The 26,260-nt window shown below is 31.5% G+C and overlaps 1 protein-coding gene across 5 annotated transcripts in view; it reads left to right on the forward strand.

The window, feature by feature from the left end:
- Positions 1-22,925, forward strand: part of LOC143075959 (uncharacterized) — a 28,080-nt gene extending 5,155 nt beyond the window's left edge. Inside the window, exons 1-9 of one of the 5 annotated variants that reach the window (XM_076251564.1) lie at positions 8,598-8,775; positions 9,755-9,940; positions 10,283-10,318; positions 10,918-11,078; positions 14,178-14,636; positions 14,878-14,944; positions 15,353-15,505; positions 17,397-17,557; positions 22,429-22,563. In XM_076251564.1, the coding sequence (XP_076107679.1) occupies positions 8,715-8,775; positions 9,755-9,940; positions 10,283-10,318; positions 10,918-11,078; positions 14,178-14,636; positions 14,878-14,944; positions 15,353-15,505; positions 17,397-17,557; positions 22,429-22,494 (1,350 nt within the window). In that variant the 5' untranslated portion in view covers positions 8,598-8,714 and the 3' untranslated portion in view covers positions 22,495-22,563. The other 4 variants (XM_076251562.1, XM_076251565.1, XM_076251563.1 and 1 more) reach the window with 4 other exon arrangements.
- Positions 22,926-26,260: the final 3,335 nt, after the last annotated feature.

The following is a 26,260-nucleotide window of genomic DNA, read 5'->3' on the forward strand; positions in this document are numbered from 1 at the left end:
CTAAGGAAATTTATTCCTGAGGACGAAAAGCCGTAGTATTTAAAAAAATCAAAGTTTTGTAAACAGTTAATTTTCAATTGTACGCCATTAAAAAGTATATCTTGTCTATGTTCATTACAAACAACAGGTATTAGTTTCTGGGTTGTTAAGTCGTAATTTCATCTATCTTGTCATAAAAACGAAATGTACTAAGCAGAGTGATACCAATCCTTAAATAAAAAAAACCAAAAAATTATATGTTTTAATTTTGTTGATATTGATCTTGCAAATATAAAATATGTACTTCCAGGTTGAAAAAATGGGCAAAATTGCGTGTACTCATCTTACAGCAGGGCTTTCGATTACCTACGTTGACCGTAAGTTTACATGAACGATGTATATGTGTTATCTAATTGAAAATTATTATTGAAAATAATAAGCTCGTCGAATAATCAGGAGCAACTAGTGTGTCACGAAAAGGTTAGGATCTTCATATCCAATACTGGCAAAAGTTGAGTTTCAATAAAATATATATAATGAGCGAATCGATCTCACGTCATCCTAATTGCACGTCAAGACTCATATTATAATCTAATATACCACTTTCGAGTTATGTCCTTCACCGGAAAGTTTGTCAATATACCACATACGAGTTTGTCCTTCAACGGAAAAAACCCTCGTCAATTATGCGCGCCTTTATGTCGTCATTTATCAGATAGAGGGGATCGCATGTATCCCTACGCCATTAACGTTCAACAAGTGTGTTAGTGATCGCCATTATGCAGGATAAACTAGAAACACTGTTTGTTCAGTAGGTACTTTATCACATTTATCTAATGGAAGTACACCACTAATTCATAGTCCCCTTGCTTTTATGTTAAATTCCTCCGTTTCAAGCAGGCACACCTCTTTTGTTTTAAGTTCAAATAAAGATGCAATCATTGCATTTCAAAGCAACACTTTATGGTGTTTTGTACTGAAAAAATCAAAATACCTTTAATGGCATATAAGAAAGAAATATCAAAATACCTTTAATGACATAAAAGAAAGAACTGGTTCCCGGAACTTCGGATGTACCAAAACAGGTACTTCAGATCTGACAAACAGACAAAATGTACCCTCTTTTTTTTCAATTTTGTGCAGTTTTTTTTAACATTCAAAATTAAAAGTCCAAAAGTGTTCTACAATGATCACCAGTCCTTCAGCTTTCATTTGGTACCAAAAATACCTTATACATGTATATTCAACATATATATTAAGAAAGTTACACTCATGCGTAGGAACTATTTTGTGTTAAATATGTACTACTTTCTGGTATGTGCTTTCTGGTCGCGCCCGAATTAGTGGTGTTACACCTAATGTCAGCAGTGCTGATTGTCAATTATGTCAATTAAAGTCGTCGAATAATTCGTGCAATATAGCATCATAGTTTTCCGTACACTCGCTCAAAGTTTTTGACAGAAATGCAACGAACTCGAAAGTATTCTATTTGAACAATTACACACATAGACATTGTAGACCTTAACAACAATGAAATGGTGCTTTATTTACAAAAACAAGTCGTCTAAAAGAGTTCAGTATCAATTTTGTTTACACCCGGCTTTTACGAATGATAACAAAATCCCAACTCTTCGTGTTTGTCAATTGCTCGCACTTACTATTTACCAAACACCAATCAAACGGAATGTTCAGCAAACTAGCTGTTGTATTATAATCTATCAATTATCAAATGAAAAGTGGTCTTTTCAAAGAGCCTTTATATACTAGTACTTCAAATATTTTTGATAATATGACATACAATAATGTTAAATCACCCAAAATGTCCTGTACCAAGTCAAGACAATGGCAGTTGTTATTTTATAGTTCGTTTCTGTGTATGTAACATTGTTGTTTGTTTTTTTGTTGCACTTCATTGTTTCTGTTGTTTCGTTGATTTCCCCTTATAGTTGATGTGTTTCCCATCAGTTACAGTTTGTAACCCGTATTTGTTTTCTCCCAATTGATTATGACTTTCGAACAGCGGTATACTACATGTACTGTTGTCTCTATTGAGTATATCTTTTTTATAAAATTTAAAATCAGTATCTTAATAAGAACAATACCACATCACATTCTAGGAGTTGGTGTATTATTGCATTTGCGTTTTACGTTCTCCAAGCAATTATTTATATGAATCTTTTCAGACTAGTGACCAAATTATTTTCATATTCGGTCATCTGCTTAGTGGTAATAGGTTGCAACGTGGTCTGTCAAACTCCCACATTCTGTTTGTCTATGCTTTGAACTGTTTAAATATAGAATACACTTATACTTATTCAGCAGCTTTGCAGTAATGTGTTGTAACAACTTGGTACTTTGTTAGATATCTCTTACACATCCACAATTTTTCTCTCGATTCTTTGAATAACGGGCAGGGTTATGTATATCACGACACTACGCGTATTCCTGTTTTGTGAAGCTTTGCGAAACAGTAGTCTTGGTTGAAAACTTATGTATAAAAAATACAAAATTATTATATAAATACTATCTCCTTTTTTTAATAGCTATTGTTCCACCTTTGTTTTCAAGCTTCGAAGAGGAAAATTTGAACAATACTTTTCAAATTTTGGAATATTTTAAAACGGAAAAGCAATTGATACTGATGGGCGATTTCAATCAGTCCCCACTTCGGGCACATATCGCATCTTCTCATGCAGGTAACATTATGAGTTATCAACAACATTATATTCAAAATATTACTAATTTGCGACAAATATGAAACAGCATTTTGACAAGTTTATGATCTCATTAAAACATGGAGTCGGCTACGAATTTTAGGTAAAAACACTAGCAATTTCATTTATATAAGTTAACAGCTTGTTTCCGGATCTAGTTAATTATTCAGTATTCAGATATATTCATATGTCACTTCGGTGTTGACATGAATATCAATTATGTGATAATTTTTATAAATTTCCTGATACAAAACTTTGAATTTTTCGAAAAAACTAAGGATTTTCTTGTCCCAGGAATAGATTACCTTAGCCGTATTTGTCACAACTTTTTGGAATTTTGGATCCTCTATGCTCTTCAACTTTGTATTGTTTGGCTTTATAACTATTTTGATATGAGCGTCACTGATAAGTCTTATGTAGACGAAACGCGCGTCTGGCGTACTAAATTATAATCCTGGTACTTTTGATAACTATTAATGCCAAATTATTAACATTATTTTACATGAATTTAATAACAAAAGTTTTCTTAAACATTTTTTTCACAAGTAACTGCATTTTTGAAGATGTCCATTCTGTTTGCTTAAAAACATCCTGTGATAGGAACAGCATCGAGATCAGGAATGCGTTTCAGCGTCCATTGATTAACATGAAAAGGTGAACGAAAATGAAATGAACGTTAAGCAGAAACCGTTTGCTAATAAAATAGTGACTCACTGAAGAATCAAAATATATAGTATTGTACGAACGTATGGAAGATTTGCCATTGTTAACAGAAGTCAGACCTGTTTTCTTTTCACCAAACACGAGAAACAAAAACAAAGCAAATACAGATTATTAAACAGAAACAATGATAAAAACAAAAAAGAAACTACAGATTCAAATCATGAAAGAAAACCAAAAACAAAGCAAAATAAGGTGATCAAAACTAAAAACAAAAGAAATACCAAATTTAGGAGTTATTTAAATTCGTAAAGACGTTCATTATGGTTTCAATCTTGCAACATATCTGTTTTAATTTATTTTAATCTTTTTAAATTTCTTTTTTGTAGACAATTATAAAGAATTCATGGCAAATGGATTTTCTGACCCTTACGTTGATCATATCGGCCTACCAACTTTGGTACCTGGTAATATTTTCGCCAATAATCTTAACAGAAATAGGATACTAGATCACATCTTCTCCAAAGGTTTTAATTTCCAGTCATCAGAGGTAATTAATATTGTTTTTGTTTTTTTGTTTATTAAAATTGATAGATTTGGCATCATATAGAAAATGAGATATAGTATTACTGACAAAGAGACAACTATCCAGCAGAGACCAAAAAGACAAGCGCGTATAGACTCATCAGCATCAGGCTTACTTATGGAAAGACAGACGCGCGTTTCGTCCATATAAAACTCATAAATGACGCTAGAATCAAACTAATGTATTGTTATATAAAGACCAGTAAGGGGAAATTACAAGATCTTAAATGATGTGTATTATACTTATTCATAAAAAAATTAAAAAAACCGACCTAAATAGCAGGATTTTTGTTATCCGGTCTCATTATAAAACAAGGCTTAGATTTTTGTTAATATACCAGTTTGTCTAGTTTAATTTTTTGTGCAATTCATTCTCAATCATATTTATCAACTTTGAAAAAAATGCGAGTTTCATTCTTTATTTGTCACCATGATGTGTATTGATTTATGAGATTTGAACATATGTAAACTACTGTTACCTTCTGATTAACATATATACTGTGGATTCATTTATTTTCGTGGGTACCAATTTTCGTGGATTAAGGAAAATTTGCATTTTCGTGGATAAATGATTTCGTGGTTTTGCCAAAGTCTGCATACAAAACTATAGGAAATTTGTAATTCGTTGAAAATTTAATTTCGTGGATCTCCAGCAATAAAGAATTCCACAAAAATTGGTATCCCACGAATTTAAAAGAATCCACAGTACGTAGGCACATTTAATCAATTTAATTTCAAACACCGACATGTTGTATAACAAGAAAATGCAAAAAGTCTTACCTCAATTTAAAAAGAACGGAACTATGTACATGCTATTTAGTTAATAATTGGATATAATTTCCATTATTTTCAGAGAGTATTTGACAAATTCATTGATGTGAATGGACAGAGTATTCCTTTATCGGATCATTTTGGAGTGTCTGTTACATTGCAACCAAAAAACTGCACTAGCGATTCTACTACATCATCATAATTTAGAAGTATTCCTGGAACGAAAGTTACCAAGTATATAAAACGAAGGACATTTCTCTTATTTTACTATTCATGTATATAAAAATAATAAATTTTATTATTGTCAGGAGAATGTTCAATTATCGGCACACAATTTCTAGTATCAATAAAGAAAATGTGAGGTAGATCTGCCTGGAGGTAATAAAATAAGCAACCTACTAACTGTAACTTTTATATGATGATTATTTTAACTTGAGTACATCATAAACATACAAAAAGTAAAAACCCCAAAATACTTAAATTCAAAACGGAAAGTCCCTTATCACATGCCAAAATCAAAAGTTCAAACACATCAAACGAATGAATAACAAATGTAATATTCCTTACTTAGTACAGGCATTTTCTTAAGTAGAAAATGTTTGATTGAACCTAAAACTCGTGTAGACATAGTTGGAATAGCTGTTTTATTTCTTCTATATGACTATACCTGAACAGGCTTAACGATATTACAAAATCTAGCCTTACTGCCTATAACTTGGAAATTTAAAGGAGAAGATTAAAGGTCATACCAGCAGAACAAATTACTAGTAATTTAAGAGGGTGTACATGGAAAAACCAGGCAGTGGATGGCACATGACATATTTTGTTTTCAATTTAACAAGTTAATCAGCTGTGGATGGTACGACTCTCGCCCATTTAGAATATCTCAAAATAATAATGTCAGATTAAAGCTTAATCGTATCAGGTTTCCATGTTTATTTTACTGTGAAGTTTAACTAGGGCCAAACCCCTAATATATCATATATTCAAAACATGTCATATCATTAATATTGCACACATGTGTACTGAGCTGAAAGTTGATGGGACTACAACTTCATCAATGTCATTGTAATTGCCTACAACCCAAATTTTATCTGTTAAAGTCTATAATAGTTAACCGCGAAATCTCTGTCAAAATCGTAATTTCGCATATATATTCTGATGAATATGTGTACTGACTTGACCATAAGATAACCTAGAAACTGGCACGGAAAGGAAAGCAGACGCACTCAGATACCGGAAGAAACAACAGCCATTCTTTATCGCAGACGAAGCACATACGAATATTTTAAGAGGACATGTAAACTGAGGTCAAATTAATTTTTGGTTCAAAATTAAAACATCTACTGAGATATTTTTGAAATAAATTTGTTTGTAATTTTTTTTTTTTTTTTTTTTTTTATCATTAGTTTTTAAATATTGAACGTCGCTTTTCTCTTTAGACTTCTGTTTATCCTTTTTCTTCTCACACAAACTGAAGTTTGATAAGGAGTAATCAGAAATAGGAATGTGTGTAAAGTTATTTTTTGGATACTAAAAAGTATGAGTATGAGTCAATGGCGATAAGTTATATAAGACATTTATCTAGATATCGATTAAACCACCTTCTGGTTATTTCAAATATAAAAGGGTGACGAAAGATACTAAAGGGACAGTCAAAAAGCTTTGCGTAGCCAGAATGCTGAAAAAGTTGTCTATATGTACTATCTACCATAGCCTTATCATTTTGGTCTGTGTGTCCGATTAACCGACATTAGGCTAAAGTGTTGGTTTACCATAGTTCACATCAACACAAAACTGAGAAACATATGTTATTAAGGAAGTGAACTGTTTAACATGTCTAAAATTTACTCCAAATTGGTCGTTACCTTGATTTTACGAATTTACAAAGTTTGAAAGGTTAAAGTGTTGGTTGTAATCGGTTATAGGTTTTGGTTCAAGATAGTTTGCGATCACATCAATTTGAAACTTTGTTCAATTTTTCATAATTACCTGAACTTGTTAATATATATAGCAAATAATAAATCACCAAAAATCCACAGTTAACTATACATGGAAATGTGGTAGTGCAAGCTGGGCATAGTTTCTTATGGCCACATATCATTTTTTCTTAATTAAAAATATAAGGAATGTAAAAAGAAAGTGTCATGTTAGGTGCTGGAATTGTTAACACTTCTGAGCATCTTAGATAACATTTGTTTGAGTATAGTTATCAAAGGTATCAGGATTATAATTTAGTACGCCAGACGCGCGTTTCGTCTACATAAGACTCATCAGTGACCCTCATATCAAAATATTTATAAAGCCAAACTAGTAGAAAGCTGAAGAGCATTGAGGATCCAAAATTAAAAAAAAGTTGTGAGGTAATCTATGCCTTGGATAAGAAAATCCTTAGTTTTTCGAAAAATTCAAAGTTTTGTAAACAGGAAATTTATAAAAATGACCACATTATTGATATTCATGTCAACACCGAAGTGTTGACTACTGTGCTGGTGATACCCTCGGGGAAGAAACGTCCACCAGCAGTGGCATCGACCCAGTGGTGTAAATAGTTATCAAAGGTATCAGGATTATAATTTAGTACGCCAGACGCGCGTTTCGTCTACATAAGACTCATCAGTGACGCTCATATCAAAATATTTATAAAGCCAAACTAGTACAAAGTTGAAGAGCATAGAGGATACAAAATTCCCAACAGTTGTGCCAAATACGACTAAGGTAATCTATGCCTGGGATAAGAAAATCCTTAGTTTTTCGAAAAAAAATCAAAGTTTTGTAAACAGGAAATTTATAAAAATGACCACATTATTGATATTCATGTCAACATAGAAGTGTTGACTACTGAGCTGGTGATACCCTCGAGGTTTGGTTCACAAGTATTGTTTTAAACATGTTAAAGACAGTTTTTTATCTATTCGTTTTTTTCCGCGTTTTTAACATGGTATTGACGGTTCTTTTTTTTACTTTAATGGGCCTTTGGTACCGAAAGCCTTTTTGTCCTGATCGCAACAAATTGTTTTCAACAGCCATTATTCAACAACTTTATGAAATATCACGTTCGGATCCAGGATTTAAAAAAAAAATATGCTGGAAAGTCAACGTTTGGAATATACTTGTAAAAGGTCTATTCATTTATTATATTTATAGCTCAATACGGATACCAAAATCCTCCTTTAAATATGTCATTATCAATGTTTATACTGCACTCGTTCTATTTGAGCAGTCAAAATGCGTTGACCGTATATTTCTATGTCATATATACAGTCACCGATCTGATAACACTTTTTCTCATGAATATTTAAATAGAAATTGCCGAAATTATAATTAATTATTCATACGACCTGTTCAACCTGTTCTTGTTTCCAATGTATACAACGACTCAAACAATATATTATTATGTTTTATGCTTGTTGTTGCTATTTTAGTTTATTCTCAAACAAACTTGTTCATCATCGCTTGTAGATTTCAACAGGTAGATGTACAATTCATTCTGCTGTACATTTCTCCGCCTGCATGATATGAGGTCTTTTTATAAAAGGGTGAAGTTCCCTATATTTAAATAAAAAAATAACATACACACTAAACAACAATTGAAAATGTACTATTTTAGATTACAGTATAAAGACAATAATAGTGCATTGACTTGACATATCAACGATATAAGGATTCGGCCCGAAACGGGGAAAAGGCTCGGCAGAGCCTCGCATTCCCCGTTTCTAAGCCTCATCCTTATATTGTTGATATGTCAAGGCAATCCACTATTATTGTCTATATAGGTTTACTGCATGACAGGTATATTAACACATTACTTCGCAAATATTTTACTGTAAATAAAGATCAGAATTGATCAAATTTCAATGATGGTTTAAAAATTAGAGTTCTTTTAAAATCAACGTTGCAGGTCTGGAGTAAAAGAAAATGATTGTTAGTTATTTGATCAAAAAGTGTTATCTTGCATGTGCAAGGCCATAGAGATTATGTCTTAAACTGCGCAGTTGGAACACAATGCAGTGTTTAACATGTATCTTGGTGTTCTCCGTGTTACATTGGACAACTTATGAAGCAAGTAAGACATTCAAACATGTATTGTTATTCTTGTATAATAGTAAAACAAATGTTTCGTACGCGTAAGGCAAACTATAAATTTGATAACCAGACGCCTATCTCAGAACAGAAACTATATAATATATATATTATATATATATAACATAATATTATCTTCTTAAATATTTTGCTTAAATAAGATATTAAGATATTGTTCACAATAAAAGTCCATATGTCCAGAGAATAGATTTGACTACTGAATGGCGAACGAATGCATTTTCAGATCTCCTTTTTAGCTTCTCTCTTTGACTTCCAAGAAATGTAAATATTTATCAGATACAAATGCAAGTAAAATAGATATTCATAGATATAAGAGCGACAATATATGAACAATTATAGGTCACTTTACTGCCTTTAACAATGAGTAATGACAAAAACATATGCAATATAAAAAAAAAAATAAACCGCGACTCATAAATTAATCTCCAAACATAAACATAAAAACATAAATGAACGATATTAAAAACATAAAAATCTAACAAAGGCCAGAGGCTCCTGACTAAGGCCAGGCGCAATAGTGCGATGGTTTAAACATGTTTTGTGAGATCTCAACTGTCAAAATGTAAAACTATACTCCAACGAAAAAAATACATTAGCTTCAAGTTTATGTATGTAAAACCAGAAAAGCAAGTAGGATATTTTAATTATCAAACGACAACCACTGGATAACAGATTTCTTGCTTAGGATAAGCATATACAAAAGTGGCGAGGCTATACACATATTTGCGTCAAACCGTCTGCTTAATCTGTGATATAAGCTTAACAGCACGACATAAAAACCGACTTATGAAATGTCTTTGGTTTATCGGATCGATAAAAAAAGCACAAAAAAACCTACAAAATCACTAAAGACCTACAGTAATGATCTTTGATTATACATGTATGAGAAATATATTAGCTCTAAAACGTAATATTAGTGTCCGTTCATCTTTCTGTTGCAGCCTACGTAAGATCTGCTGGTATTGGTTCGGCAGCATCTGGTACAAATTCAGCGGTAATCTTTCCCGTCATTAAGCAAACTGTTACAACTACTAGACCTGCTACAGAAAGGACACATCTCAACTATATGGAAAACAAATTTAGTCTAGGGTCAAGTGCAACTGGGAAAAACCCTGTGAACTTCATCGGTAAAAATATAAAAATTATGGTTATATTGACTTATACTATATTCTTTAATATTATTTTATCGGAAACACAGGAAAATGCTATACTTCAATTTAATACTGATATTTTTTGTGGTGATCATTTTTATCTGACTTTGATTCGGTCCTCCTCACATCTTAAATTATATCTTATTTTAGAAATTGCACTCAATTTTCAATTTTTGACATTTTGTTATAATTGAGAGTAAATATTTTTGACCTTTTTTCATTTTAACAAGATATTTGGAGGCAGATGGTTACATGGGTCAATTAGAAATGATTTATTATACAGAAAAGATGACTGTAAATTGTTTACCTGATTTTCAGATTTTGGTAATGGGAATATAAGACCTGATTCTAAAGGTATGTTTGATTGTTATTTTTTTTTATATAACCTTCATCGAATTATCTTTGAAGCAACTGATCAACAAATGCTGAGGGTACATATCTAGATAATTCTCACTAAGGTTATTTGATTTTGGATAGGCACATACAGAATGCAGGCTTAAAAGACGCGTATTTTCTGCAAATTTAAATATCCCGCACCGTTAAACTGTGCCTAACTTTGGCAAATGTTTAATTGCCGTTTGGAAGAGGACTGAGTGATAACCATATCACTATACTCCTGCTGAACCCTGGGATTTGATTGCCAATATAAATATAAAGCAATAAATTCTTGTTATAAATGGAATATTGTAGTTTATTTTATTCAAGTACTCGATACTAATTGCGCGTTGCTGTGTTTTATTTATGAAAAGTCTTCATTCTGTGCCAACATATCCCGTTAATTAATTTTGTGTTCTAGTGCAAACAGTATATTTATTCAAAACAGGAATTGTCATACTCTGTAAGTATTTTATATCCCTTTTTTAATATGAAATTATATTAAGATAAAAACAACAAATAATTGAACTAATCTTGTTGATTAGATTTTGGCTTTTTTTCCCTCTCTTTTATGCTAGATGGAGATTGTAGATACCTTTACAATAAGAATGTTACTTCAACGAATTTCGTCACATTCAACACAGGCCTAGGAACCTCAGTGAGCTTTTATGAACAACGGAAGAACCTTATCATCGAAGCTTTACTTCAGTCTGAAGCAGATGTGTTATGCCTAAATGAGGTATGTTTTGACATCAGTACACAGTACACAAACAACATCGAAACTACCAAAAATCCATTCGTAGTGTTAGAACTTTGGAAAAGCTAGTATTCGAATATTTGAGTTTCCGGATAGTGTCCAATTGCCAATCGAGTCTTAATTAAATGAGTATGGCTTTGCGAGGCTGGCGATGCATGTATAGCAAGAGACGTTTACAAAGTCAACAAATCAAGATTTGTGCCTTTTAAAATAAAAGTGATTCCCTCTATTCTAATTTGTTTTCTTAAAGACCAAACAGCCTATTTATTTCTACCAGTGATTTTTCCTTAAAATTTTGTGTGAAGGTATTTTATGATTTGAAGAACAAAAAATGATGAAAAAAATTGGGGGTCACCGACTTAGTTTTGTCGCTATAGCAACCTCAGTTTCGTGTTTTCCCGAATATTGACATAATATTTGCTTGTTATATAAACTCTCCAAAAAATCCTTTATATCAAACCTACAAGCATAATTCTTGTTTCACATTAAACAGTAGATTTGTATCTATCAAATACATGTTCAAGAGTTTAAGCCTCATATTATTTTGATCTTTAAAAATATGATTTATTTCATTCCCGCCAAAAATAAAACGTAAAAATGAAAAACGTTTCCAGTATCAAAAAATATCTACCAGTGATTTCTTTATAATAATTTCAAGAAGGAAAGTGCCACGTGTACTCTTCAAAATAAAGCCAAAAAAAGTGTGTGTCACCGACCTTTCAAAAAAGTTATGAGCAATTTTCATGTTTTTTTTCTTGTTCGTTTTGAAGAAAAGAGTTATCTTTCTTCAGAACATCGCATCTGACGTCATAGTACAAACTTCCCTTGCTGGCGCATTTTTTGAAAAAACAATCGCAAATTGGACGTTTGAAACCCACATTTAAATTTCCAAGAATAACAACTATAATCACCTTCTTTATTATATGATGATGTTGCCGCACAATATTAACCTTCAGAAAAATTGTTTGAAATAAACTTTCTCGCCGCTTTTGTGAGGAAAGTCTGTTTTTGTCCTCTGTCCCTCATTAGCAAAAGTATTGAAAATAAATGAAAGATGGCACTGGCTAACTACAGAGTATTTGACTATATCAGACTATATGTGTCTGTTTTTTTCGCGTCAATTTCAGAAGTTTGCCGGAACGAACTCATTTGCTACTGTTGACAGACGGACACACAAAAGCATGGACGGACTTCTTTATACCATTATATTTCCCGACTAAGACGAACGTATAGAAATTATTCCATCTAGTTTGTGAAGTCATTATTTCTGAATATTTAAGATATAGGGAAATTAAAATTATAGGTATAATATATGAATTAAAGTTTTTGATTCTAAAACGTTATACATCTATCATGAAATACAATCCCTGTTATTACTACCTCACATGACGATGTTTTGAATAAACGAGAATACAAAAGGTTTTTAATTCAAAAATTAATTTAGAAATCATTTTCTGTTGAAAAATACAAAGTTAGATTTCTCCAACAGGATAAAATATTATAAATCTAAATTGCTAATTTTGTAAATTAAAAAAAAAAAAGACAAGGTTGTTGCCGGAATTGAAAATCGAAATTTGTTTTCAATTTTTCCAGTCATAGTTTTAGCTAAATAAAAGGGAGAGATTTTATGTTGGATATTATTCTTGGAGCAATTGTTTTTGTCATAAGTTAAATTTACAACTATTTTATATGTTTTGCCTTACAGCTAATTTCCTATTGCATGTAGGGTACAACTTTGGTTGACTTCCTTGCTTTGTTTGTATAAATGTTTATTCAAGCTTTGTAAATAAGATTGACATCTTCATATATAGGTATGTAAACCTGTATATATGATAATTCAATTGGACATTAACAAAATATAACAACAAAGCAAGCAACTAACTAAAGTGATGATCTACATACAGTAGGAAATTAGCTGTAAGCTTCAGTGAGATCAGGCGAAATGTTTATCATTTCTTCTTGAGACAAATTGAAATGAAACAAATGACAATACTCAATTTTTTTAAATTTTGAAAAATTGACATTAAAATTTGAAGGATCAAATCATAGAAAACATGTGTATTAAGTTTTAAGTTGATAGGACTTCAACTTCATCAAAAACTACCTTGACCCAAAACTTTAACCTAAAGTAGGACAGACGACACAATCGGCGCAAATAAAAGACAAAATGAAAGAATAAAAAAAAATGAAATGCATATTGGCGGAAATACAAGACAAAATCTACGCATGTGAAAGAATTAAATAAAATGAAATGCAGATCGGCGCAAAAAAGTAAAGATCAAAAGTTATATTTAATTGTTTTTATTAGAACGAAGGTTTAATATAGTGTAGTATCTTTTGTGTCCATTTGTGTTATATTTCCACAAGATATCAGCTCGACGCTTAATTCCTCTTTACTTGGGAGACGTATTTTTAAATAGGACGTTTTTATTTGACGTTTTTTTCATTGCTAGAAACAACGTCATAGAGCTTTTATGTCACTACCAAGTTGCGTTAGTTGATGCGCATAAACAATAGGCTGTTTGGTCTTTAAGATGGGTAGATAAGGATGTATCTAAGTGAAGTTTAGGAATTTGTGTCTGGTGTTCGGAATTCTTGTTTTTCCCCCATCAAAACATGTTAAAATCTATTGGCAATCTTTTTGAATAAGACTTAAATAGCTCATAAAAAGTCATTTTCCAAAATGTAAGCAGGTTCTTGATTTCTTTACATTCGATTTGAGAACTCAATAATATCAATGCAAAATAAGGTTAAAGAACGAGTCAGCCTTTTTCCCGCAATTTAACAGAAAATATCTCGAAAAAGAGCTCCATAGTCAAAATTGATATCTTATTCTGTTCCTTATGCACTTCTGATTTACAGTATATCTTCTAAATTGTTTATTTCTTTAATTTGATCTAAGAACATCCTTAATTGCTGTACGAGTTTGAACTTTACTTAATTGATGTTGCTCCATATACAACAGAAAAGGTTGAGCTATCGAATGAATTTTGTGTGCTTTTAAAACTTCTATCTACTATATTCAAGCATATCAATATTGTTTTATTTTACAATCAAACAATTACACATTTTTAAATTCAGTTATGGTATGTAGAAGATTTGATTCAGATCCAGAAAGCCTTACAGGGCAATTTTCCTCACTCTTTCAGCATAATTCACGATGACGCTGCCATTATTATGGACAAACACACATTAGCTCAACCTCCGTGTGCTTCTGTCACATTTCGAACAACGATGAAGTGTTTTATGACGCACTGTAACACATCGCGAAATTTAATAGAACAAGCTGGGTGCTTCTTGGTTACTTGCAACGCACCTCGTTTGCTTTCTGTGGAATGTTTAACATGTGTTATCATTAGTGGTACACATACTGTTAATGTAATAGAAAAATGTGCCAACACATCTCCATCACGACAATTCAACGCGTTCAATCTGCCTGGACTTGCATTATTCAGCAAATTGCCTTTGGCGCACAGAAACCGACAGAACCTTATCCCTAATGTGAAACGGCTTGTTTCTAGATGGGTGCTTTCGGCTGAGGTATTTTACTTTTTGTACACTGTTAATCATGTTAATATAATTACAAATTGTAGATGAAATGTTTCATTTTCTAACAGTGTGTTAATTTATTTAGTATGTTTGCAATAAATTCGCTACAAACTTCAAGATTTCATTCTACTCATTTTAGAATAACCGGAAAAATATTCTGTGATACAAAAATGGCATGATGTAGTTTTACCCATTTTTAGTTGCTAGTTATTATTCAAACATATTTTTGCAGGTTGAAAAAGTAGGCAGAATTGGTTGTACTCATTTTACAGCACTTATGCCATTTTCATACGTTGACCGTAAGTTATGTTACACGCAAAAGTTGTGACATGTGATATTATATCTAAAATAGAACAAAAACGTCAAGGGTGTTATACACATACGTTAACTTTGTGTTTTTCATTACCTACCAACCAAAACTAAACATTTTGATGGATATATTTCTTTATATGCACAATCAATTGCTAATAAAATAAAAATTGCTTTACAAAAAATATTCACGTTCAAGATATTTTATAACAGAAAACGTTCAATACTTCAAATTTAAAAAAAAGGCAGAATTTTAAAAACATGGCTTTCATTAATATATAGTGTACTTTTTTACTGCACCGAATTAGCAATTCGACCAAAAAAAAATGTTTCTTCAATATTCTTAACTCTATTCTGTAACCATTATACCATGTCTAGTTTTCTTTTCCTTTAAATAGCTATTGTGCCACCTTTGTTTTCAAGCTTTGAAGAAGAAAATTTGAACAATACTTTACAAATATTAGACTATTTCAAATTTGCAAAGCAATATATATTGATGGGCGATTTCAATCAGTCACCACTCAGGGCAAATGTAACACCTACATTTTCAGGTAAGTAAATTAGTTCTTCACAATATCTTTTCTCATGCTACTTGAATTGCATAATATACATGTATATACACAAACAGAAACAAAATTAAAAAAGAAAAAAGAAAAAAGAAAAAAATAATAAAAAGATAGCATAACAAAACAAACGGAAAAGCAAAAACAATAACCTTTTTCTGCCCCGGCCAGAGTTGTCTTTCCTTTATCAAAACTACGTTGCATTGCCATTACTATTTTCTTGTTGATAAAAATTACACATAAATAAGCTATTACATCAACCATGTATGTCATATGTGGGAATCGCAGTGTAATATTAAGTTACCAAATATAGTTATTGACAAGGTTGACAACAAATCCAAATCGTGTTCTTAAAAATTCTAACTGTATGCACAAGCTTTAATAGTTGTCATAAGATTTAATTCACATTTAAAGACTGTTAACGTGTAAATCAATATAGATTATATGATTTCTAAGATGATTTAGATATTGTCCATGCATTGAATTTGTTCAATTGCTTTAATTTGTATTGTAATATAAATTGCATTTTTTCTTTTGGTGTTTTATTGAAATAAATTGCTTAAAATGTGTGTTTAGGGAAAACAATGGTATAATATCTTCAATTTGATGTTGTAACATACTTTGGTATTTAGATATGCAGCTCAACTAAAACATAAAGTAAGAAGAAGGAGCTAAGCTATGGTACAAAATATTCATTTTCATGTTATTCATGACTGAAGCCCACCCCTTTTATAAAAGATACCCGTCTCTGAAATATTTAGAAACTATAAAACATAAAAGGTCATGAACATTTATTTGTATTTATTTTATAACAAAAAAAGCAATTAATCATGTGTACTACATCTCGAGAAACCCTTTTCAAACTGTCTAAATACTTAAGATTGTTACGAGATCCCTTAATTTTGGAAAACAAAATAATTAAAGATTCTTCTTTTAGTTCTGAAAAGAATAAAATTGACAGTTCTTGTCCATACTTAAGATTGTTACGAGATCCCTTAATTTTGGAAAAAAAAATAATTAAAGATTCTTCTTTTAGTTCTGAAAAGAATAAAATTGACACATTTGATATGTGTTTTGTCATTTGATATTGCCATGTGATTATGGACTTTCCGATTGGATTCTCCTCTGAGTTCAGTATTTTTGTGATTTTACTTTTTGATACTAAAATGAAGTAACGTTAGGCGTTTCATTTGCGAAAGTATTTAATTTCTATTCAGGGAGGGGAGGGTAACTCAAGGAAAAGGAATAAATATCGGCTAGCGGAGCAAGACAAAAAATAATTTTTCGAAGATTTATCTATTTTCTATTATTCATATAATTGTGAAAAAAACATGATTTTTCTTTGGCAATCAAATAGACCTGGAGACGTACACTTTCTATACGCTCCATGGATCTGCCACGGTTTAGTGTTTTATAATAAAATATAATTGTGTTTTATAATCATCGTGTTATCAAATTAATAAAGTTATGAAAGAAATGCAGTTTGTACTTAAATTTACATGTATTAGTATGGATTTTTTCAATGAGATGAACAACCTGTAAAATAAAGTTGATTTGTATAATATCTTGAAAATCAACAAAAAAGTCCGACATTTTTGTTTACAATTTCTGATGACATAATGAAATTACCTGCGCATAAGATTATACACGGGGTGCAAAACTGACTTGCAAGAGCTTCCATCTCATTTGATAAAACGGTAAATGTGATCAATTGTTAACATTAGTTCACGCTGTCAATCATTTCATTTATATTACAAATTATATACACATGTTTATTACTCATTATTATATTTAAACAAACTCATCCTTCAGATTCCTTTGTTTAAATATTTAACTCATACGAACCATGGTATATATAGTACTTGTTACTCTATTGTAGACAACTACAATGTGTTAAGAGCAAACGGATTGTCTGACCCTTACGTTGACAATGGTGGCCTACCAACTTTTGGACGTGGTAATCCTCTATCCATTTTCCAAGACCGAAATTTGATTTTGGATCATATATTTCACAAAGGTTTCGATTACATATCATCAAAGGTAACTATACTTGTTCTCTGTGAATATTTCGTTATACTCTAGTTATCGCCGTTAACATGCAAACTTAATTTTACAAATGTTTCCGCAATTTGATAATAAACTTAACACATTAAAACGTTTAATGTGGTTTTGGTTTCTCGTTTTTTTTTTTACATAGATTGGCTTGCTGTTCGATGTCAGCCAAGGCTCCGTGTTGATGACCGTACTTTGACCGATAATGGTTTAGTTTTACTTGGATGGAGAGTTGAATCATTGATACGCATACTTAGATATAGAAGTGATATGAGTGCCAATGAGACAAGTCTCCACCCTAGTGACAGTTTGTAAAAGTAAACCATTACACGTCATAGTATGTACTTCAACACGAATCATTGGCTTACACCGAACAGCAAGCTATAAAGAGTCTCAAAAATTACTATTGTCAAACCATTCAAACGGGAAAACCAACAGTCAGATCTTTATCAAAAAATGAGAAACAAGAAACACTTAATACGAACCACATAAACAAACGACAACTTCTGAACATCAGATTCCTGACTTACACTGCATGAACGCATGCGTTTACTAACATTTAATTTTTCAATAAATTTCTTTCTACTGAAGTTTAGAAATATACTTGAAATTTAAGGCAAATTATACTACAAGTTTGTCAGAAAATACTGAATTGATTCGATTTGAAAATTAATTCACATTAAAGTAAATTTACAATACAATATATTTCAAGTTTATCAGAATTTATAAAACGTTTTTTAGTTGGAATTGAATAACGAATAACTCGAATTTAAAATATTTTCTACTTCTAATTTATGAGAATTTAATTTGTTATGTTTTTTTGCAATTTAAAGTCTAGTTAAATTACATTTGACCCCATCCTTAATGAGAGTTATTGTTATAGTATACATATAGTTAGGAGTGGTTTAAAGCAAATTTGCAAAATATAGCATTAATTTTATATTCAAGTTATTCTATTCTTTTTTCGTCTTTGCATTTGTTCACTGAATTATCGGATAACGAGGAAAGTTACTATACATTACTTTTGTGCAGACATTTGAGACAACAGTAAAAATTTAATCTGAGGTTGGATATATCGCTAATAAATCATTTATTAAAAAAGGCTATGTTTGGGTCAAATTTCAAGAAGTTGATACTAATTCTTTACTCCCCTTTCCATTATCATATAACTTCTTTTACATTGCAAATTCCTATTTTCCTCGTACATAATTTAACAATTTTGGGGTTATTAAGAAATAAGGCTTTTGGTTTTCTAAATTTAATTGTTTCATAGTTTTTATGTCGGGGCTTATTCTAGCCGACTATACGGTATAGGGGTTTTCTCATGGTTGAAGGACGTTCTGTACGGTTGCCTATAACTTAAATCCACTTCATCTGAATTTTGATGGATATATGTATATATATATAGTTTAATCTTAGTTGTCTCATTGGCTAATATGCCACATCTCCTTATTTTCATAAACATCAAATATGGTGTATTATGCTATTAAACTGTTTAATCATTCGTATATAATTCGGCATTATTTATATTCCTTTGCATTATCAGTACTGTCAGGGTTTGAATTTTTGCAATAAATTAGCATATGTTGTAACTGTTTAGCATACATCTAGTTTTGCTTAGTATGATCCAAAATTGTATCCCTATGTTCGTAGAGTTTACCTCCCTTTGATTGCAAAAGATGCATCCAGGGGAACTAACTGCGTTGCATTTACAACAACGTTTTATTTGGTTATTCTTAAATATTAGATACATGCTAATTGGTTAATTTACCGTTTCTATCTTTCTATTTACTACCACAAAAACGCCAGCACATAAACGAATTTGTAATATACAATCAAGGTTAAAAAAATAGAAAAGGTAAAATACTGTAAAATGTTAAGGACATGGCTATTTCCTAAACAGATCATATATCTAGTATTTGTTTATGTAAAGAAAGCAATTGAAAGAGTCTGGCCAATCTTTGAATTAAGAAGCCGAAGAAAAATAAAAATATGAAGCAACTGTAAGATATAATAGTGTCCTGTGAAAATGTGTCCACCTGAACAGTTTTTCATTGAATTTTGGTATTTAATAATGTCCATTGCCATGAAATATTGTCGCTTAAGTGGACATATTTTTACTGCAAAAACCATGAAATAGTGTTAACCACAGGACAACTTTCATAGAATCTGCAATTAAATTGTGTCCTCCAAGGGAAGTAATACAAAGGTCATTAAAAAGTTTTAATATACTTGAATTTTAATAAAATCTGAACAATTGAAAATTCGCAAACTCGCATGACTGATTAATATACAAATGTTAACAACCATATTATGGTTGGAAATGAATATAGAGACATTAATTCCTTGGAAATACCCAGGTAATGCTAATGACAATGAAAGGAGGAAGTTTGTAAAGTATAAAAATCAAATTTGAGGAACTTTACTATACTTATTATGAGAAGAAGACAAAATAAAATATAGAATTTTGATATAAATAATGTCCATTGTAATAAAATGTTGTCCTGTAAGTGGACAGCAGTTAACAATAATAGTTATAATTACAGGTATGAAATATGGTCCAACTACAGGACAATAGTTAGTGTTTAAATATGTCTATGTCCTTGGAAAATAATACTGAAAAGCATTTTGAACTTAAATCATTATACATGTCCATGTACTTATCAAAAAAATATAAATAAGAAGATAAGGATGGTATACATGTGTACTGATGAAACAACTCTTTTTTCAACGTAACAATGTATTCAAGTTCGCAATTATACATGTAGGTTACAATACGTATAGTTTACAAGGCGATGAATATCATTTAATACTTTATCATATAAAAAATTGACTGTGTGGACACATTATCCCTGGACAGAATTATAGAATTAAATAATGTCCACGTTATACCTGAGGACATATTTTACATAGGAAATCGTGTCCATGGACAGTATTTACTATGAAATAATGTCCAGTGGACACTATTTCATGAAGAACACTATAAAAATTCTACACAATTCAACCACTACGAGATGTAGAAAATCGGTCTTTTTTTTCCAAATTCCCTTTTTTTAATTTTCGATATCTTATACTATTTATTTCGTATCTGCTAATTCATTTACTGTAGTTGCATACAGATTCCCTTATACAAGTGTGTGTGACAATTTGTCCATGATATTAAAACAAGTATGACAATGATTATAGGGAAATCATAGTGCAATGGTTATGTTGACATGATGACTATGTTAAAGGGGCACTAGCGGTCAAATTTATGTTCACCGATTTAATTCAAAATCTCACATTTTATTTATAACAATGTAAAACATTTATCCAAACTATTAAACGTTTAAATAAATAATTTACATTAATATATTGTCTTCTATAAATTTTTATTTTCTCACAACTAAAAAAAAACAATTTGTATAAGTATTAGGATTATACATAAATCCACCAGAGACCAACAGATATGGGTTCATCGCATGACCGTCACCAATGAGCTAATCTCATACACTGTATTGAAATTAAGCCATCAATTACAAGTAATTAAATATAAAACAAAAACAATTAAGCGAAATTGAAAAAGCACGGTCAGAATATACGTAAATAATAAACTAAACGAAAATAAGAAAACCCAAGGACTTGATATTGAAGTTGGACAGGAACGTCCAAGAACCGGTTTAAAAATATCAACAATCCGCTTATATAACTTGGACAGTGTTGGAACAATCGCCGATGTCGGATTTAGGACAATGACTGCTCAATACTTATCTGACATAAAACATACGTCAAGTGCTTGTTTCTAATTGTTCTTACTATAAATATTATCTGAATCACAGTAAACAGCTTTCTGTTTGGAATATCTTTGACTTTAATGTGTAGTAAATCATGTTATACATGTATCCTCTACATTAAATTTGAAGTTGTATGTCTATTAAACTTCAATAAATTTGAAAAATACTGGACAGTAAATCAGTTGTCGATTCGTGAACTTACTGCATCCAGTAAACCATTTGTAAACTACTATTAAATATTGCGTTTACTTGACCAATAAACTACCAGGAAAATAATAAACTCGGAACTGACAACTGATTTTCAAGTAGTTTATTGATTCCTTAAACTAATCATTTCATGCAGTGTTAGGACAGGTGCAAACAATTGCAACAAGATTGAACGTTATAGTGGTACCAAACCTTCTCTCTTATCTGAAACTATAGTGTAACATCAGTTTTCTTGTATATTATTTCGACCCGCAGTAAAACCAACACTTAAGAGGAGCGTCCGTTTTGCTGTTCGGGATGTATATATATCAAGTACGCAGCTAAAGTCGGGTCATGATGGGGATGTTAACTATCTCGCGTAGAGAGTAGACACAAGAACCCTTGCAACAGTGCTTTAAATTTTCAACATTTGAACTGTATTAAGGTCTAATTTCTGTCTCTAACCAATATACCCTCATTTCAAGTGGCATCTGAATTTCTCCGACCTTATCCCTGAGGAATTCAAGTACAAGGCCTACCTATTGTATGGATTTATAATGTGTTCTCGTCCTATATATGCACGACATACTTGACACTGGACGTAAAACAGCAATTATTCTCGTCCAATTACAGCAGTGAAGGTTTACTTTATTTCGCATTATTTTAGTATTGTCCGGCAAAGTGTTGTTTAACTGAAAAAAAAAATAGTTGACATGAGTTTTTCATAAAAACAAAATAAATATATAGATTACATGATGTAGTGGTTGTCGATCGCACACAAGAAAAACACAAGAAAGGCCATTCTGAAATTTCAGCTTTTAATATATAATTAATAGTGAAAGCGTATACATGTACTGATTTAAATATATTTATAAAAATACTTATATTTCTGAAATTCAGATCCTGCAACCACAACAACAACAAAATACGAACGGAAAAAAACATCAAACCAAACCAATCCAATAAAGGAACTAAATAAAATCGAACACAGTAAGCATATTGAGGGTCATGTTTTATCATTGATATGCTTTTGATCTTTTCAGAGAGTATTTGACAAATTCATAGGTGTGAAAGGACAGAGTATTCCTTTATCGGATCATTTTGGAGTATCTGTTACACTGCAACTGAAAAACTGTACAGCATTACCATAATATATAATTGAATGTCTTTCAGAAACACATTCATTACCTACGAAAGCCGAGAAGGATCATTAAAAATTCATCAAAATTCATAATTCATAATTCAAAATTCAAAACTCAAAAATAAATATTGCGAAAACATATCACGTGTTTCCGGTATGATCAGAATATGCAAAATGACGTTTACCAGTAGATAAGATGCGATAGATATCTAGACATTGTTTACATCACTTTTTGTAGATAAAAGTATAAATCAGATGTGTGTGTCTCTCAATATTGATATGGCCCCGTCTTATCAGAGGGACATTAAGTATTTCCGTTGCCCGTATGTACGTCCGCCTTTCCATCCGTACGTACGACCCGAAATAAGTTTCCATTCTCTATATTTAGTTTCCTCAACCAAATGTTATGAAACTTATTCACAATTCTTATTACTACAGCACACAATACATAGATCAAGTGTGACTTAGGGTGGCGTCACTTCTATTGTTCAAGATTTATGCTCCTTTAGAAATTTACAGCTTGTTTTCATGTGAAATAATAGCAAAACATTAATTTAAATCGGATTTCAATAAAAGATCTAAAATATATAATGTGATATGAAGGCAAACGTCACTACTCTCCTTGAAGACCAAATGTCCCAGACGTGAAATCTTACAGGTCATTCAGTGGCCTTCGACTTGTATATGTTATATGTCTGATAGCTATAGAGAATTGTACGCACATACATACATTACATTTATTTAGTACAAGGTTGCTTAAGTGTGTCAATTTTTATACAATGATTTATTATAAAATATGGAGTACTTTGAGTGAACAAACGATTTACACAAAACCATGAAAATTGGGAGGTTGAAGAAGTCTATGTGATTACGATCAATTCTTACCTGATGCTTTTGTCAGTTTTTGCTTTGCTTGACATCTGTATGACGCTTTTGGGTCAAATAAAATAGTTATATAATTCCTCAAGCCATCAATTCAAAACTATGTTAAGTGGACAGACAGTCAGTCGTCGACATGATATACATTTTTATTTTTTAAAACAAGTCAGAATGTGAATATATATGTTCAAACTCTTTTAGGTCATTTTTTAGTAGCAATAAACAAAAAAACTATGTCAATTGGACATGCTTTGATACTATATCTGCTCTTGAATTTTTACTAGATAACATTTTTGTTCGCTTTGGAGATTCCGTATATCGTCAGGTTATCGGAATTCCAATGGGGACTAACTGTGCACCACTTATTGCGGACCTGTTTTTGTATTGCTATGAGTTACAATTTATGACAAAAATCAGCAAAGACCCATCGAAACAACATCTGATACACAAATTTAATAATACTTTTAGATATTTGGATGATATTTTAGCTCTCAATAATGACGACTTCAGTATGTATATTAAAGAAATTTATCCTGTTGAACTTACTTTAAATAAAGCTAATACTAACAATGACCACTGCCTTTTCCTCGATCTTGATTTATATATCATAAACGGAAAGCTTAATACTAAAATTTATGATAAAAGAGATGATTTCTCATTTCCTATCATTAATTATCCATTTTTAGATGGTGACGTTCCCTTGTCACCATCTTACGGAGTTTATATATCTCAACTTGTACGATTCACTCGTGTATGTAACAATGTTTTAGATTTTAAAGAGAGAAATTTATGTATTACTGAAAAATTATTACACCAGGGTTTTCGATATCACAAACTAGTCAAAACATTTACTAAATTTTATCATCGGTATAAGGACATCATTCGTAAATATAGCTCAACATGCAGACGTCTTATACGTTCAGGTATTTCACATCCAATATTTTATGGAAATATTCTTTATAAAGCACTGAAATGTCAGTATTCTCCTCAGAAGCTAACAAAACCTTTAAATAGACTTATTAAGAAGGGATATAGTTACGATACTGTTGTCAGGTCATTAAAGATTGCATATTTTGGCGTTAATATTGATTCACTTATAGGGTCTTTGCATCGGAACTAAACACATTTATTCTTAATAAACCAGTTGTTGGCATGACACGGGTTATGTTCTTCTCATATATGCTATTATAAGTTATATGGTTCGCTACTGACCCCATACGGATCCATAGAGGGTTAGTAAAATCCATAGGGGGTGAGGCCGGAGGCCGAGTCCCCTATGAATTTTATTCACCCTCTATGGATCCGTAGGGGTCAGTAGTTAACCGTATAACGAATTTATCGGACGCTGGACTTTTTCTGCGGCGTTTTGTTGAAAAATAAACAATGAAACACAACAACATTAATAGATGACGTCGCCATTAACGCGTCATGAACCCATATGAAACTTACTAACCCCATACGGTCTCATAGGGGGTCACCACGTGACGGCATTTAACCAATCACAACGTGATAATTCATCTGTGGTCCGATAAGATGGTATGATACTAAACCCCTCACGGGGAGGATTGTGCCTGGTATTCATATGATGAAGACATAATTTTTCAATCAGTTTAATTGAGGTCCGGAGCTGGCATGTCAGTTAACTGCTAGTAGTCTGATGTTATTTATGTATTATTGTCATTTTGTTTATTTTCTTTGGTTACATCTTCTGACATCAGACTCGGACTTCTCTTGAACTGAATTTTAATGTGCGTATTGTTATGCGTTTACTTTTCTGCATTGGCTAGAGGTATAGGGGGAGGGTTGAGATCTCACATACATGTTTAACCCCGCCGCATTTTTGCGTCTGTCCCAAGTCAGGAGCCTCTGGCCTTTGTTAGTCTTGTATCATTTTAACTTTTAGTTTCTTGTGTACAATTTGGAGTTTAGTATGGTGTTCATTATCACTGAACCAGTATATATTTGTTTAGGGGTCAGCTGAAGGACGCCTGCGAGAATTTCTCGCTGCATTGAAGACCTGTTGGTGACCTTCTGCTGTTGTCTGCTCTATGGTCGGGTTGTTGTCTCTTTGGCACATTCCCTATTTCCATTCTCAATTTTATTATTTAAGAATGTTCGTATTCCTGTTTCAACATGTTCAACATAACAAGCTTTTCAAAAGACTGTTATAAATTCATCATGTTCATAGTGCATGTATATATATATATAAAAAACGAGTCTAAATTGAAAACTACGTTCAAACCTATGATTGCGTTGGATAAAAGACGCAATTTTTATACGTGTTCATGTAAAACAAATTTCGTTGTAGAAGGGTCTAAAAACAGCACAAACAACATTTTCCAAAAGACCAAAAAAGTGAAAAAGTATATTTAAACAAAACGCATTTAACTAACAGGTCGTCCAACTGATGTTCTTTAACCCTGCTGACTGGCATTGGCGATTGCCAAATAAAATTGATCACAAGATGTAACAAAATGGATCTTAATATAAATTTAATACTAAACAGAAATATATATATATAATATATATATATATATATATATATATATATCAATTATTGGCGTAAAAGTCAGCATTTCGTGCGTAAAAATGACCACCAAAGTAGGCACGGGGTTTAACTATGCATTTCCCTGCATACTTAAACTGTAGCGATATATTTCTCTATGAAAAACTTATTTGTTCATTGAATTACGGTATCATTTTTAAAGGCTT

The sequence above is a fragment of the Mytilus galloprovincialis genome, chromosome 5 (genome assembly GCF_965363235.1).
Source record: "Mytilus galloprovincialis chromosome 5, xbMytGall1.hap1.1, whole genome shotgun sequence".
Lineage (NCBI taxonomy): Eukaryota > Metazoa > Mollusca > Bivalvia > Mytilida > Mytilidae > Mytilus > Mytilus galloprovincialis.